The sequence below is a fragment of the Anneissia japonica genome, unplaced genomic scaffold, assembly GCF_011630105.1.
Source record: "Anneissia japonica isolate Jap-2015-1 unplaced genomic scaffold, ASM1163010v1 scaffold724_len3256291_cov202, whole genome shotgun sequence".
In the NCBI taxonomy this organism is placed as follows: domain Eukaryota; kingdom Metazoa; phylum Echinodermata; class Crinoidea; order Comatulida; family Comatulidae; genus Anneissia; species Anneissia japonica.
Window position 1 is genome coordinate 1206611 of NW_022744966.1, and position 17632 is coordinate 1224242.

Genomic DNA, 17632 nt, shown 5'->3' on the forward strand with positions numbered 1-17632 from the left:
ATATCATACCACCATCCTTGTAGGCATCTTACCATTAGATCATTTTTTGACTTCCTATTTATGCCAATTAGAATATTGTAAAATAACAATTTTACACTAACACAAATCTACAATGAACAAGGCCTTGTCACTACAAAAGTAACACATGTCTGAATATGTTATGTAAACTGCGTAAGGACAGTACAGTGGAAGTTAAAGTAATTCAGTAGGTAAGAAGGATGTGTACCACATAAAGAAAAAATAAGCTTATTCTCAACATTTTAGTCTAGTTTTTAGGCATACATGAAAAATCCGGTTTTTGTGTACAACCAAACAAAACTTTTCAATTGCTGGACTGTCTCTTATACACATCTAGATGTGTATAAGAGACAGATTATTATTCATTTTTCAGTATTACTATTATCATCATTACTTCTAATGGGTTGTCATCATTTCATACCCCAAACCTTTCAAACTGCGATGTCTAGGTTGAGAAATGTCCAGGTTGTGAAAAAGTTCACATTAGAAAAATTCACTCATCCCCCTGAGCATAATCAGCACCAATATTAGCAATACAGTAGTTGTTTTAAAATAAGATATGTGCAAGTTATCAGCAATCATATTTCACATCCATAGGATGTGTAGTCATATTACATCTCGTAGATAAGATCCACCTTCTCCCTTCAACATGTCCATTGCAATATCTTGAAAGTTTAGTTCTGTAGCTATGTCATATGCTGTTTTTAACTCTTTACAGTAACTTAGTAAACGTTCCATATTCTCTCTCATTTCTGGCTTTTTTTCCTGATCATGTTTATACCTAAGAAGCATAAGAAAATAAACATGATTTAAAATATATATATATATATGATGTAATTAATGTTAAATATATTAAAAAGAGTGCTAAACACATTCACACTAATTTAGTATTGTAAAAACCAACATTTTTATTTCTATAAAATTGCTGAGTAAATGGTAAATCAGTGGTACTGTACTAACCTTGCAGACACGTCCATAAAGTGTGATTCTTCAAGCCTCAGGCTTCGTTTAAAATCGTCAAGAAACATAAAGTTGCCTTGTTGAATAACATTATAATACAGGGCATTAGACCAGTTGACATGCTGATCAGTATATGCTCTTGCAACAAGCAAAGCCTAGTGGAAAGACAACAAAGTATTTTTTAGGAAGTTTTCAATGAAGTTTCATTTAAGTAATACAAATGGTCTTGTGTTTCTGAAAATTCTGTATAAACTGAAAAAAAAAATGTTTTTAAATACTAGTAGTTTAAAGTTTACATACAACTAGCCACATTATTGTCTAGTTGTCAGCCAATCACATCATGCCCCATCCTAGTGTCAGCTAATCATTACTAAAGATGAGAAAAACAATCTATATGCAACATCAAGATATTCTCAACACTTTTCAGTTTCAGACATACTGTATCCATATGGTATACTGCATATTTGCTATGGTATTATTATTGCATACTAATTTGAGACACTGACAAAATGTTTCTTTCGATTTACTTCCCAGATGCCTCCACAAATCTGGAAGAAGTATATCATACCACCATCCTTGTAGGCATCTTACCATTAGATCATTTTTTGACTTCCTATTTATGCCAATTAGAATATTGTAAAATAACAATTTTACACTAACACAAATCTACAATGAACAAGGCCTTGTCACTACAAAAGTAACACATGTCTGAATATGTTATGTAAACTGCGTAAGGACAGTACAGTGGAAGTTAAAGTAATTCAGTAGGTAAGAAGGATGTGTACCACATAAAGAAAAAATAAGCTTATTCTCAACATTTTAGTCTAGTTTTTAGGCATACATGAAAAATCCGGTTTTTGTGTACAACCAAACAAAACTTTTCAATTGCTGGATCACAAATAATGTTCCTTCAATAAAAGGTAATTAGTATTCATTTACAAAGAATTTTTTTTTTCTAAAATTATAGTTAAAGATATAGCAACCATGATATTCATATAATGGCATATATGCACAAAGAACTATTACACTCTAGCATTTATACTACAGAAATCTATAAGATTACAGAAAAATATTAAAAATGAAGTTTAATTAGGAAATCAAAATATAAAAGACAAGTATATTCCTGCTCTACCTCATGGAACTTTTCATGATGAGTTATAAACTTGTGAAACTCATTTGAATCGAGATTGATCACACGCATATCGCTTGACAACAAGTGTAGTTGAAGAGCCACCAATCTTGCCTGACAAATGCAATGCTCTGCATGACGTAAACAGTTCTCCTGAAAAATTTTAATATGCATAAGACTTGTACTCCTCATCTTTAAAAAATAAAGTAATACAGTATGAAATTTCAATTTTGAGTGTTATTGCAGTAATTTTAACATTTTTACCCTGTACAATTTTTAACTTTCTTCTTGTTGCATTTTATCTTTTATGTACCTTTGCGAGAAATGAAATTTCCTTACACTGGTGACGAATAAATATTTTGAATCTTAAACAGTAATTCATACATTACTGGCAAATGGCATTTATTGCACATAATGGTTACATGCACATGCATCAATGCTCACAGTGTAGTGTTAACATAATACAATTGTTTTAACATGTTCATTTCAAAGTCAATAATTAAGAATGGTTAAATATAATAAAAATACAGTTGAACATGCCTAAGTCCAATCAATTAAAATATTGTTCGACTTAATAAAATTTGACTTACATATTTTTAATTAATGGAAAACACAATAATTTGGCATGTAAAATAAGATCGAATTGGAAATCCTAAAACCTGCTGTGACAGACCACAAGTTCCAACATTAGGTAGGTTTTTACATTAGGTAGGTTTTATTATATAATTGTTAGTCTGCAAACTAACTTACCTTGGCATAATTCTGAGCTGCCTCTGTCAAACCTTGCAGAATTTCTTGCAAACAGTTTTGGAGTTCAATGTTGGTCTCTATAAATAAAATAACATCTCTGTAAATTGCATAATATTACATATGAACAGTGGCGGTTCTAGGGAAGGGGGTCTAGGAATTCGTTTGGAGGATAAAAAAATAATATAAAACGTTTATATCATATGTTGGGCTGAAATGAATTATAATTTGGACAACAATGAGATACAAAAAACAAATTCCTTAGGTCAAGATGCCATCTATGAGAATCTAGTGGCTTATTACTTTCATAAATTTCCTCAAGCCCTCTCCCGGCTCGACCCTCCGATGATGCAACACATCAAGTAGAACTCTTGCCCTGCGTCGCCACTGCATATAAAAGCAACAGTAAAGAATATTTATACTTCTAAGAGGCATTGGCCAAGGTGCATAGTACATCTTCAAGACTACAAGTCACTCATGGAATGATTAAAGACCTTCTCACCTTCCAATGCCAAGGTCCTTGGCTCAATTTTTCTCACGACCCTAAAAAAAATTCCAATTCCCAAACCTCATAATGGGACTTCGAAATAGATAATTATTTATTGAGCTTTCTTTCTCCCCTTCTTGTATAGGCCTAACTACTGTACTTCAAGGCTCCCCACATTCTAAACCTCATAAAGAGACTTGGTTATAGAGCATCAAATGTTTGTAATAACCTGCTCTCCAATACCAAATCCTCAGAAAGACAATTGGTTATAGATTATTAGGTCCCAACTATTCAACTCCCTCAAAGTCACAAAACAAGAAATGGTTAAAGAACAGAGGTCCAATCTGATCATGTGCTGATGATCGTCGACCAATACAATTCCATGGAGAACGCAAGACAATGACACACATGCAAGGGATTGATTTTATTGACAATCCACTCAGCCACTGACAGTCAGCAGACAATGTTAAGATTAACTTCCCAATTCTTGGTTATAGATCATTGAGGAAATGATAAGCTCTCAACTCCCCCAGCCTAATAACAAAACTTGAGGGTCCCAAATGATCAGCTCTCAACTCACCCAGCCTAATAACAAAACTTGATGGTCCCAAATGATCAGCTCTCCACTCTCCAAGCTATACAGCATCAAGGTTCCCTAATGGTCACCCTCATGAGATATGATGTTAAAAAATAGGTTGACATACCCATAGGCCTGTCAGCCAGAGCCCTCAGATTCTTTAAAGCACCCTTCTCCAACATCTCTCCAATTTCGCGATGCATTCTAAACTTGAGTGAAACCATGTTGTATGTTTCTGGATCAGCAGGTTTACACCGTTTTAGGTAATCAAGTAGAGCTATTTTTAGCTTTCCATCCTAAAACCAAAATAAAACATGAAGGTACACAAAAAGTTGGACTTTTTTATCAATACATGTTCCTCATTTTCTGCATTTAATATGCTTTAGTTTATATTGCACCACAAACACGAGAAAATAGACAACACAAAACAATGGAGAGAGTACAGAGCCAAATATTGACAATGTACTGTATTAGATACTACTCTAAATCCTAACACAGGATTTTTTTTTCAGAAGTCAAAAATGATCAGCTTTTCCACTAATGTTATTTAGAAAAGCCCCTTTCACTTTGAATATAATTTTAATGACGAAAAACTTAATGTTGTTAAATAATATGAGCACTTGGGTTTTACCATAGATGATAAACTTACATGGAATGCCCACGTTGCTACTATTGTCAGTAAATGTAATAAGTTATTAGGATTGATATTTTTTATTGCCCTATTTCCCTGAACCCAAATTCTACCCTCTATACAAGTCTCTGGTACTGCCCCACTACGGTCAACCTGCATGGATGCCCCAGACAAAAAAACAGTGTACTCGCTTAGAGCGCATTCAAAAATATGTCATAAATCATGAGTTGGTAGAGGGGAAATCCGATATGATGTTAGATTGAAATCCAATTAAAGATGTGTTGACCTGCAAGTCACTTGGGTCCTTTTTAAACAGCCTTCACTCCCATTTTCACACTATGTAACAGTTTTATTCTGAAATTTTTGCCATTTTCTTTGTTTTTCTCCAACTTAACTTTTGCTCTGTTTTTCTTTATTTTATTTATACTTTTTTTTATATTTCTCCAATGATGTTAAAATTATTTTTTTCTGTCTTTTGTGATTGTAAATTTTGTCTTTTTATCGAATAGTATATTGTATGAGATGGCAGCAGACTTGAAAATTTATAGTGTTTTGTTTGCTTAAGCTTCTCCCAAACTTGTTAGTCTAATAAATAAACTGAAACTGAAACTAAAACTTACTACATAGAGAGACTGCATCAATATATGCCTACACTTACTGTACTACAAATACTATATAGATTACTGCATATACTGTAAACCTATTAAACAATTACAGCTATGATCAATCTATTTAATTCGTTCCATTTCAATGTTATTTTTAATCTTTCCTTTCTCTGTTTTCCATATGTTTTTATACCTTAGATCCAACCTTGACAAGCTGTTCAATTTTCTTTGCCTTGTGGAGATATTCAAACGCATACATCATCTCACTGTAACGTCCCACTCCCATAATTAGACGAATCTAGACCGAGAAAAAATGTTACATCTCACTGCATTAGAAATACATTTAATAGAGTGTGTTGCTCCACATTAGTTTTGACAACCAAGTTTCAGATGTAAACAGTATTATATTCCACTATCAATGTGTAGCTTCTGAATCCATTAACCTGTGAGTGAAGCAGTCTTTCTTAGAATGTTAATATATGTTTATATAGAAAACTTTCTTACCATAAGCCTATGTTCTTCAGCCCTACCAAGTACTGGGGTACAGTCACGGCACAACCTCAGTACACTGGAGATACCTTCCATATTACAGCAGATGGTGTGGCAATCATGAGCTCGGATAATCAGTTCAACTAGAAGTGTGTGAGCTAAGAAAAAATAATAAAAATTTAAGGGTTGTTTTCTATCCATCACTTACTACTCTTTATCTTAGATCAGTTTTCTTAACTACTTGTCATGAAATGACACTGTATTCTTGGCTTTTGTTCATGTCGGACTAAGATGGGTGATGCTTTCCGTGATGCAAATAAGTTTTTATATAGCACATTATACCATGCAAGGTCTCTATGCACTTTGTATTAGTAAAACAAAAACACCTCTTCTTGGTGCCAATGAACTTTTATCTGAAACTTTCATTTATTCACTACAATTTATGCTGATCCTCATGAAAAACATGCATTTATCTTTTGTGAAATCTTGTTATATTGAAAGTACTGTGTTGTGTTTACCAATTTTTGAGGTGGAAGGATTGTCCAAGAGTGCCTTTGCTTCCTGAATGAGTCTGTTACCAAGGGTTGCAGGGTTTTGACATAGTTTAATGAGCTTTGACAACTCTTCTTTATCTGATGGCTTCCTTGACAGTTGTACTTGAGAAGAATCTACAACATATTGCCCTGAAGCAAAAATCATTTATTTAAAATGTTGTACTAAAGGCTAATTAAATAATATATCATCATTATATTATTACTCAGCGTATTCAAATTTGAAGGTGTCAGTTGACTTACCCTGTTGGTGTTTCTGTGCTTTTAATGTCACCTGCTTAATAATCATGTCTGCCAGGAAACTGGACACCTTAAAATGCATGAAAACAAAAATTAATCCACAATAAAAAGTACCACAATAATTATTATCATTTATACATACTGTAGACAGAAGATTTAGACACTTTCCGTTTACAGTACTCCAGTTCCTACAGTATACTATTCCTAATTATATGCTGATCTTTCATCCACCCTCTGCTCTGCTTCTAACTTTCTTCCCCAACTTCCTAGTACTTAATTACCCATTAACATTGTGTGCACCTATCCTGTTTGTTACCCACTCCATCTTTCCATCCACCACCTAATTTTTCTCTAGTTGGCTGCTCTATCTTAATACAGTACTACTGTGCAGCTCTCCCCCAGTAGCTATCAATCTTGTTTGTCACTCTCTCTTACATCAGTATCATTCATTCCTGTTGTCTGGATGAAATCCTTAGCAGTTGAAAACTGTTGCGGTGTGTTTGATTGAAGGATGATTTTCAGGGTCTCAATCAGGGATTGAGTCACAACTTCTTCATAAGGACAGTTTAGGATCTAATGAATGAGAAAAATGGTAAATACATCAAACATTTCAAATAGTCATTCCAACTGCTGTTTACAATGAAAAAGAAGATAACATTAAAACTAGATTAAAACTAATCTGAGCAACAGTTAGCAGTTGGTAATCCTATTTACTTTGTTTGAATGTGCACACATGTCCCAAAATATACTAACTTATCCTATATCGAACAGAAACTGAACAAAAGAGCACAAACACAATTGCCTGTGAACAAGGCGAACCTGAGCAACCTTGTAGCAGTTAGTGATCCTTTCACAACACTTCCTACCATCCTTGGAATGTTCACAAAATGTCTCCAGACACATCAACACTTCATTAGATTCATCAATATCACCTGCACTAGAGATGCTTGATACTAGAAATACAAAAAAAAAAAATTATATCAAAGAAACTACTAACAATATTAAAACACAAATAATATTTTTACCATCCTAAATATTGATGGCAATAGAAGCATGCTACAAAAACAATAATGTTAATTCTTGTCTTACATTGGGCTTATTCGACTGGTTCATTTTGTTGACTACAATTTTTCATTAGGTATTATTTTCATTTGACTGGTTCGTAAAAAAGACTTCGTTGACAACGAAAATTAACGTAAACCAGAGTGTGTTAATCAGCATTAAGTTATACATGTGACCAAAAAAAACATAGCCAATTAGACAGTTTGGCAACAACATTTACGTTAATATAATTTAGATTAAATTTCAGAAAATAAAAATTATAATATTTACCCACATGAAGTCGAAAAGTAATTGTAGGCTAACAGAATTCAAAAACTGGATGACAACATTTTTTTACGAAAAACCCATACTGCCACAATCCAAAGCAACCTTGATTACGCTGCATGTATCATGGTAACTATGCAGCCATTTTGTTTTGTCGAGTATTTACCAGTTTTCTATTTTCACTGGTCGTCTTTGTTAACTAGGATTTTACCACTGCACAGGTGGGCGTGGTTCAATGAAGAATGACCAGTCAAATAAAGCCATTGTGGCCTACTAGCTGAAACTTTTCAGATTTTCAGACAGGGATATTTAATCTACATCATCTACACCACTTAATCAAAAACTGATAAATTTTTCCTGCCTGCTGAGCAAATGACAGGCACTTACAGCTGTATGTTCTATTTAATGAGTTCATTGACTCTGACAAACTTGGCCTCTTTCTTCTTCCTCTGGCAAGTAATGTCTTCATTTGAGCACTTAGCTCATCAACTGTTACCTTTCCTCTAGCAAGTTTTATACATGTTAACACTACGGTTAAGTCTTGGCTGAAATGTTTGAATTGGTCGCAGATTCTGAAGGCCTGAATGATGCAGAATCTCCCAAGTAAGTCACCAACGATCTTTTGAAGAGCAGCTGCTTCCTAAAGAGTACAAATATGTTTTCATATTACTCCAGATCATCACAAAAGAGCCCCTTAACCACAGACCAATATTGGCAAGTCGACCCTTGGATAACGGTTGGCTTCGTAAATTGCTGCTAATTAACTAAATGGATGTTGAAGGGTGTGAAGAGCAGACAATGTTTTATCTAGCCAGATGGTCAAGTTTACAAGGTCCTAAATGATAATAACAACACTAGTGAACATTGGAGAAAAATGAGGTGATTTTATGGTTTGTGCAATGAAATTTGGGGAAGGCCTAGCCGAGGATACAGTAGGTCTACAGCTCAGTCAGTAAATATCATTAGTGGAAATCTTGTTGTCTTTTGTTCTCATCATCAAAACTTCTTTAACTTTAAAACAGCATAGTACTACTTTAATCTGCAATGTATGTAAAATGGATATTAAGCTGAGAAGTACTGAGCATTTTTGAAAATTGCCTTCATCATACAGTATAACTGACACTACATTGCATGCAACATGACCACGAATTACTTCAGATCACCATGTTGTGTGTTAAACCCACACTACCCAAGTGTTGACCCAGCAATGTTCGTTTGTGAGAAAGGGTTGAAACAACATTTCGGTTATATCACCCTGCCATTCTCTAAGGATCAGCCCACCATTATCTGATTATCCGTTACTCCGAATATTCGGAGTAACGTTCACTCTGTTATTTAAACATAATAAGTGCATCTGTTGGTAAATTGTAAGGAGCGAGCCACTATAGAGGTGTTCGTCACCTGTTGCCTCGCCTCCGTCACTTCTGTATTTTTTTGAGAAGTTTATTAATAAATAAGTAAATCCTAAAATGGATCAAGCGCTTTTATGTAAAATGAGGTTGGTCAGTTGTAAGTAAACATATCTATATTGTTAACAATAAATCTTTTTGTAAAAGAAGGGAATTCAAATGAGTGCTTTTGACTGTATTTAGATGGATGAACAAACTTACAGCAGGTTGCTTTGGCTGGTTATCAGTCAACCCGTAGTCTGCTAAATACAGGAATTCATCTGGACCATGATATTTGACATCTGACCCTAATATGTCTTGAAATTTTCTTGGATTAACATGATGTTCATGCAGTGATATGCCATGGTCTTCATTCTATTGATCAATAAAAATCATTTACAAATTTACTTACAATCACCCATCAGCCCTAAATCAGCATGACTATAGTTTTTCTATTAATTTTTAATTTATTCTTATCTAGTAGCAAGTAATTTACTAAAAGTACTAAATAATCATTGTGATGCCAACATTTTGAGATACGAATGGTAACATCATAAACAGCAATCTCATTTACATATTCCACTTTTTAAACAACCATACCTGGATATTCTCAATTTCTAAATCTAGCCTTAGTCTCCAGACTTCCTGTTCCAAGCTAACATAGCTTGCAGAAGTAGTTGCAGTAACCTTTGAGAGCCAGTCTAAAGCCATACACAGGATCAGTATCTTCTCACTTGTGCTCAAATTCAGACTTGGATCACTAGCAATGCTCTACAAGAAATGCAATTCAAAACAATATGAACTGATTTAGTTGTGAAACAAGCCGTTAAGCATGTGAGTAAATTATTCACCTTGGTAATCAGTAAACAAATTAATGGAATGATATAGCCAAGAATATCTTTTAGTAAAAACTTACTCTGAAAAACTGGAAAGCAACTTTATTTGATATTCTAGATGATCGTAATTCTTTATTGCATTTCTCCCAAAATAAATGCCGGACAGTTTCTGATTGCCACTGAGAGTTATTCTTCATTTGTTGTAATTCATCTTTTAACTGTTGAAATAAAATTAATTACAAAAATAAATCATAAACATTTCATAAACATCTACTGTATCTTCCAATGGTACGAGAATTCATAATTTTCAAGAAATAAAACAGAAACACATTACATAAGCTCTTCTTATTTTACTTATTGTTTATTATTTGTTTAGGCCAAAGACCAAGTATGTGCCAAACAGCAAATGTAATCACTTTTCCAAGTAGCAAATCCCTTCACAACACAAAAACATATGTCTAATTATCATTTTTTTGGTTTTATTCCAATATAAGATAACTGGATCTGGACGTAAATCCGGGAAAAATAGTGAGAAAAAAATCATGTTTTTTCTTACTGGATCAACAAAAAATAAACCATGATAATGAGAACAATAATAAATTTTGTTTTCTTGCTCTTTCAGCTTCATTATTATTATCATAATTATCACAAGAGAGTCTACTTATGGTATGATACAGTAAAGTATTTGTAACTTGTTTTCAAAGATTAAGATGTGAGGTATCATAAACTGAGTTTAGTGTATCTGACCTCATGGAGAACAACATGATCCATGTTTAATCCTGCTGCAAGGGCAAACCGCTTAGCACTGGCGAAGTCTTTAACTGTTTGCAGGTTTACCAACACTTCTTGGCAATGTTTGTGGAAAATGCTCCCATCCCCAGACAGGAGTTCTCTGATGTCCAGTTGTACAGACGTGCTTTTGATAATCAAACTCAACTCATACAGCTTGGCATAATTTGCAACTTGAAAGATATAAAAATTCCATTTTACTACAAAACTGAAAATTACAAATTTCAAATATCCAAAGCGTCAAATACCAAAAACCATTTAGTTTTACTGATATGTAAATTACAAAAATTCTTAAATCTAGGGACTATATATCATCATCTATCTGTGAGTTAATTTTAGACAAGAAAATATTTTCCACCGAAAGTTAATAAAATACTTAATTGAATTTCTTTTGTACCTTATACATAAAATAAAATGAATTCAATACAGTAGAAGTGTCCCATTAATAGGAGTGTCCCCTGAATAGTGTTAAGCTGTAGTGTTAAAAGAGATACTTTCCTTTGTTTTGTGATTGAAAATGTCCCATTAAGAGGAGTGTCCCCTAAATAGGGTTAGGCTGTACTGTTAAAAGAAATTTGTTTTGTGATTGAAAGTGTCCCATTAATAGGAGTGTCCCCTGAATAGTGTTAGGCTGTAGTGTTAAAAGAGATACTTTCCCTTGTTTTGTGATTGAAAGTGTACCCTTAATAGGGGTGTCTCAAAGGAAGAGTTCTGTATTGTACTGTACTTAAATGTACTGTACGGTATTTAAATGTAAAAAAGTAAAGTACATAAAAGTATTATTGATATTGCTATTATTAAGTAGAAAATAATCCAATCAAATATTAGCACATAAAGTAAATATTGGCTAATCCAATTACAACTAAACAAACACAAAAGTAACAATTTTTCAAGCTCTCCACTTGCATCAAGTTCAATCCATGGATTTCCTTACCTGGATGTGAAAATATTTCAGAGAAATTTACACCTGCCATTAACTTTAAGAGTCTGCAGATTTCAGGAAAGTTACGACAAGTTTTGAACATCAAAAGTGTCAATCTAGAGATGGAATTTTCTATAAACCTAGAGCTACTGATGTCTGTTATACTCTCCACAGCCACAGTGCTCCCTTGCAAACTGCATGAGCTCTTCACAATCTACAACAAAATGACACATGATCAGGAAGTTAAATGAAATCAGCAGATTAAAGACTAGATTAAACATTTATAAAAATACGAGTTTTGTACACACAATCCACTTCTTCAGTACACATCCCTCACCTGAAGTAGTTCCTCCTGTATTACTTACCATTTTATTTAATTTTTTCAACACTTCCATATCAAGTGTTAGGATTTATGTCATTTTGCATACAGAATACAGTACTGCACTTACTTGAATAAATGCATCATGAAAATTTGCAAGATGCTTTGCGGCACCCACTTCATCAGATTTCACACAAAAATCACAGATGAACTCCAGAAATGTTGTTAAAGGTGAATTCTACAGAACAAAATATATATCTGATGAGTTATTCTGGTGTCTAGTCATATGGTCTAAATATAGGTATTGTCTGTCAAATTAATTCTATATTTGAATTGCCTCATCTGCATATTATAAGTAAGATACACAATCTAAATGAGAAAATTTTTCTCGTCATTTAACAGTTAAATAATACCATTTTTCTATTCTTTTCCATAGGCCTTAAATTGGCTGGCACTGTAATACACAGCACAGCAAGAAACTCATGGCTCATAATGGGCCTACCGTGGTAACCTAAGCAGTCTAAGGGGTGTGATTAACTGTGCCACAGCTGTGTACTGAATAGTGAATAGCCCCACTGGTGGTTTAAGTGCGAGTGCCTAAGAAATCAACAGTTCTGACTTTAGACTATAATTAGGACTATAGTTATTTACACATGTAATCTATTTACTGTATATCCACTTCTTCAAACTGCTTCACTATTTGCATGTCTGTGTGATATGTAAGGGTTTAAATATTTTTTTAAAGGAAAAAATGGGGGAAATTCAATTAAATTGTTTCATCATTGTTTATGACACCTGTGTAATAAGTGCTATACTAATATTCATATTTATTATTATTACTAATAACTTACTGGCTGAAAAATTTGGAATGCTTTACACAACATTAGAGTCTTTCTTGTTTCCATGGCAATGTCTACAATATTCATCAATTCATTCACTGTCCATTCATGCCACTGAAGGGAGGCCATCTCTGTCCCTGTTACCATAGCAACATCTTCATTTCTCATTGATGTCATGAGAAACATACAAAGGCAATTAAGGAGATTTGAATTCTTAAACAAAAAGCAAACAAAATAAACTTCAGAATTGGATAAGTACTAAACTACATGATACATTATTATAAGATAAGATAAGATAACTTTATTGTCCAATATAAAAAATGGAAATTTGTTTCCGCTTTGGCAATATAAGACATATACACAGATAAAAAGGAATAAAAACATGTGAAAGTACAAGATGAGATAAAAACAATTTAAAAATACATGATTGAGAGCACATGATTCACAGGTGTTAGTTCCATGGTTTGCCACAAAAATAGAACTCAAATAGTTAAAAATACAATAAACTGACAAAATTAAAACCCGGAGCAAGAGTCAATTAGATTTGCTGCTGCTAAACGATTGTATGTATAATTAATGTGTAGAGGGTGCGTAGTATCTTTAATTATTGCACTTAGTCTAAGCTCTACAAACTTTTCATATAATTCTTCCATTGTTTTCAGATCAATATCACATCCTATAATTCGATGAGCTGCTCTAATTATTTTTGTTAATCTGTTTCTATTTAATTTAGACATATTACCGTAGAAACATACTAAGTTGAATACTAAAAGACTTTGAATAACTGATTGATAAAATAAATGAAGAATAGTTCTATCTACTTTAAATTAAGCTTCCTTAAAAAGTAGTCATTGGTTTGCTTTACATTGAGTAACTTCAGTTTGTTTATTCCAATTAAGTTTGTTGTCTATAATTGTACCTAAAGTATTTGTACTCATCCACTTGCTCTACAAGCTCGCCATGAATAGTGAGTTAGATTAGGGCAGTGGGGTCTTTACGGAAGTACATTATCATTTCCTTAGTTTTTTAAAGTTATCGTCGCACCACTTAACAAATTTCCTTAATTCATCCAAGTAAAAAGCCTGATCGTTTTTCATATAGCCAGTTATAACAGTACTTTATGATTGAACAACCTTGATTATTGCTTTTACAATCACTTGTGTACAACAAAAATAATATAGGTAAAAGGACGCATCCCTGCGGTGCTCCAGCATTGATTGTTCGTTCGTACATCAAATTTTCTGTTGTTATCTTTAACAAACTATGGTCTGTCCCTGAGGAAATTTAAGATCCATAATAAGAGTTTAGCATTTACGTTCATATCTAGCAGTTTCATTATAAGTAGATAAGGCTGAATTGCATTAAAAGCACTAGAAAAATCTATAAAAGTTGTCTGCACAAATGTTTTTGGTGTTTCTAAGTGTTTGAGTATCTTATCTAAGTATACTAGTACAGTATCTTCGACCTCCCTTTTAGATCTATAGGCAAATTGCATTGGATCAATTAAAACACTAGCCTCACCTAGCAGAAATTTTAAAACAATATGTTCTAAACATTTCATTGCTATGGAAGTTAAGGCCACTGGTCGGAAGTCATTTTTATTTGCAATTTTACTTGTTTTTGGCACTGATGTTATTCCTGATGTTTTCCATATAATTGAGATGGTACCAGTGTCAACAGTTCACTGGTAGATTTCTCCAAACACATTAGCCAACTGGTGGCTGCATGTCTTTAACATTTGGTTGCTTATGCCATCCGGACCAGTGACCTTGTTCACTTTAACGCCTGAGAATATCTCTCTGACTTCCTATACAATTCCCTATTTACATTATTAAATTGAAACATATAATGTGATGTAATTGAAAATAATTTAACATAACATAACATATTAATAAATAATAAAATAATATAAAACAATAACAAATATCAACTTAATAAAAGTTGTTTACTTGAAAGCAACCAGACAGCACAGCAAGAGATGGTTGTTTGAATATTGCCGAATAGGCAAGAAACATCTTGGCAGGTTGGGATGCTGACTGACACGCAAGAATCACACCAAATAAATCACTTGCAACATTTTCCAGCACGAGATCTACAAATAAGTAATCAACATTTACAATTTATTTGTCGTCATCATCAATGTATGGTTTGAGGAGAGTAGCCGTCTCAGTGAAAAACCAGGCTTCATCAAAATGCCCTACACATATATCAAGGGCTAGTTCTTTTCCAAGTTAAAGGTTTTCCTCTAAAACAATTATCACAGTGTAACGTATACTAAATACTGAATATTATATCCATCTTTAATATTTAACATTTTCATTAAGTTCGCATTAGCAGCAGTGCATAACCCAATATAAACTACTATTTATTTCGCTATTTATCATGTTTAACATCATTGCAAGAGTTGTGTTTTCTCACAGTAAGACTAGTGCTGGTCTTTATACTTGTAAACGACACTAATTATATACATAAAATATAACTTTAAAGTATATTATTTAATAGTCAGTTAACAAAGTATAAATAAAAACAGTCAATTCAAAATATCATAAATTAAAACAGTCAATATCAATTATTAGATGATTTCAATAAGGCCAAAAAATTGTTGTGATGCTCAAACAGAGTGACATTTAAATATATTACATAGCCTATGTAAATATGAGTATGTGATTGGTCGAAATGGCATCACGTGACTAGCGCTACGAGGATCGGAAAAGTTATATTTCCCCGTAGGGAAATATAACTTTGAAAAGTGACCGGTCTCTGACGTCACCGGATTACACCCACATTGCGCTCGTAGAATGCTAGTTGAGCGCATGATCTATCGCTCACGAAATGTGAATGTGGAAAGCCTAGCGCTTCGAAAATGGCGACTTCAAATAAGTTTAAATCTCTCGACGAAGACGAATTGGATAGAATTATTGACGAAAAGGATTCTCGGAGTACAGAATTATATCCTTTAATGTAGGCCCACTCAGTGAATATTGTAAGGACGAGGAATCATCAAATTAGGCCTAGCCTACTTGCATTGAAAATGTCACAGCAACGGAGCTCAACGAGTTACGTTTCTCCGGTCATTCTACGCTGAGTTAAGGAGAGCAAATGGTGAATTGTAGGCTAAAAGATCAATGATACAACAGAAACATTTCAAAAAAATGACGGTAATATGAAGTATTTTGGCTATGTAATATGACGGATATTGTCTAAAAGTTAAATAAAAGTTCTTGATATTTAAAGTATTATGTGTTCAGTTAATTATTTGCATCTATTTTTGGCTATGTAATATAACAGATATTGCCTTTCTATCGGTGTAATAATAACATTTGATATCCCCTTGGGAATTATATTTTTTCTCAGGACTATATTTTCCCTCAGCGCTATGCGCTTCGGGAAAATATATTCCTTCGAAAAAAATATAATTCCCTCGGGGATATCAAATGTTATATTACACCTCTAAGCAGGCAATATCTGTATAATAAGGTTGGGTCGGTTGGTATTTCTTCTTCAGACTATTGGCCTACACCTAATTCTACGGTTCAGGTGCCAACCACAACTCTCCCAACATATTTTAGTTGATCAAAATATTATACAAGGAATATTATTATTAATATTACAATTCATAATGATCTATTATCTAACCATCAAATTGTTTTCCAGAATGTTCTTTAACTAATAGATAATCTCCATCTATATCATCTTCTTCTCCCTCATCTGTACTATCCTTGCCAACTATAAAAAGTGAAAATGAAAAGTATGTATAAATTTCTTAATCATGTGAAAACATACTCATCCTGCTATGCCACTTGAAAGTGTAACATCCTGAGTTATCAATTTATAATCATAATAATAATTTAAAATTTTATGATTATTTGTGTACTGACAACTTAGAACACTGTGAAAAATAAACTTTTGTGTTAGCTGTAGCATATAAACTTCCCATTGGAATGAACCTTTCATTTGTGACATACCATGTGGGGCTGCCACTTTATATCTTCCACAATAGCTTTCACAGCCTTACTAATAACACCATTTTACTATCTCTTTACTTTCACTACTGAATTATTATTGGATAAAAAGTTTTATCATTAAATTTATTACTTTACCTTGTGATTTTAACTTTTTCCATGTATTTTAACAAAATTCAATGTATTCTGTGTTTTAGATTAAGCTTTTTATCACATTTGCAATTAAGTTTATTTTCAATTATATTAATATGCAACTTGTTGATTTTAATATACTGTAATTTCGTATCACAAAACAGGACCATATGTAAAACAGGCTGTTACATCCTTCTGATATGTTATCCTGTATAAATATGTTCAATAAATAAATAATAAGTAAATAAATAACAATGTCAACTTACCAACTCTACTGCTATCAAAGCCAACTTTAAACAAGTAATTAGTTCTTGAATCTCGAGTTATTAATTTTTTTTTAGTGACAGTTGATTGCTTGGAAACACCTTGCTGTTCCTTTGGTGGGAATGATGGTCCATAAACAGGGTTCTCAAATGCAAGGGATAGATGTTCACTAAGACTTGAACTTTTGAACAACTGCACAAGTTCAAGAACCTACATTTGGGAGTACAATCAAAACATCATAAAAATTTTAAATGCAGATTGTTAACCATCAAGACAAAAAGTTATGTTATCGCATACATAAATATAGCATATGATAACGCATGAAAAATTGCACATAAACATCATGGACACTAACTGAGCACATGGACACATCCAGCCCAAGACAGGAAGCACTACCTCAAGTCAAACAGCATACATACAC

The 17632-nt window shown here is 33.1% G+C and overlaps 1 protein-coding gene across 1 annotated transcript in view; it reads right to left on the bottom strand.

Moving 5' to 3' along the window:
* Positions 1-378: 378 nt before the first annotated feature.
* LOC117119771 (spatacsin-like) overlaps positions 379-17632 on the bottom strand; it is a 64169-nt gene continuing 46915 nt past the window's right edge. Inside the window, exons 23-44 of the mRNA XM_033264660.1 lie at positions 17214-17421; positions 16490-16579; positions 14803-14945; positions 12866-13066; positions 12145-12252; positions 11708-11909; positions 10732-10946; positions 10065-10202; positions 9749-9919; positions 9371-9523; positions 8148-8400; positions 7254-7387; positions 6870-7007; positions 6438-6504; positions 6162-6326; positions 5659-5801; positions 5348-5452; positions 4046-4214; positions 2858-2934; positions 2111-2260; positions 979-1133; positions 379-799 (exon numbers count right to left, since the gene is read on the bottom strand). Of these exons, the coding sequence (XP_033120551.1) occupies positions 625-799; positions 979-1133; positions 2111-2260; positions 2858-2934; positions 4046-4214; positions 5348-5452; positions 5659-5801; positions 6162-6326; positions 6438-6504; positions 6870-7007; positions 7254-7387; positions 8148-8400; positions 9371-9523; positions 9749-9919; positions 10065-10202; positions 10732-10946; positions 11708-11909; positions 12145-12252; positions 12866-13066; positions 14803-14945; positions 16490-16579; positions 17214-17421 (3360 nt within the window). The 3' untranslated portion in view covers positions 379-624. The remainder of the gene's footprint in view (positions 800-978; positions 1134-2110; positions 2261-2857; positions 2935-4045; positions 4215-5347; positions 5453-5658; positions 5802-6161; positions 6327-6437; positions 6505-6869; positions 7008-7253; positions 7388-8147; positions 8401-9370; positions 9524-9748; positions 9920-10064; positions 10203-10731; positions 10947-11707; positions 11910-12144; positions 12253-12865; positions 13067-14802; positions 14946-16489; positions 16580-17213; positions 17422-17632) is intronic.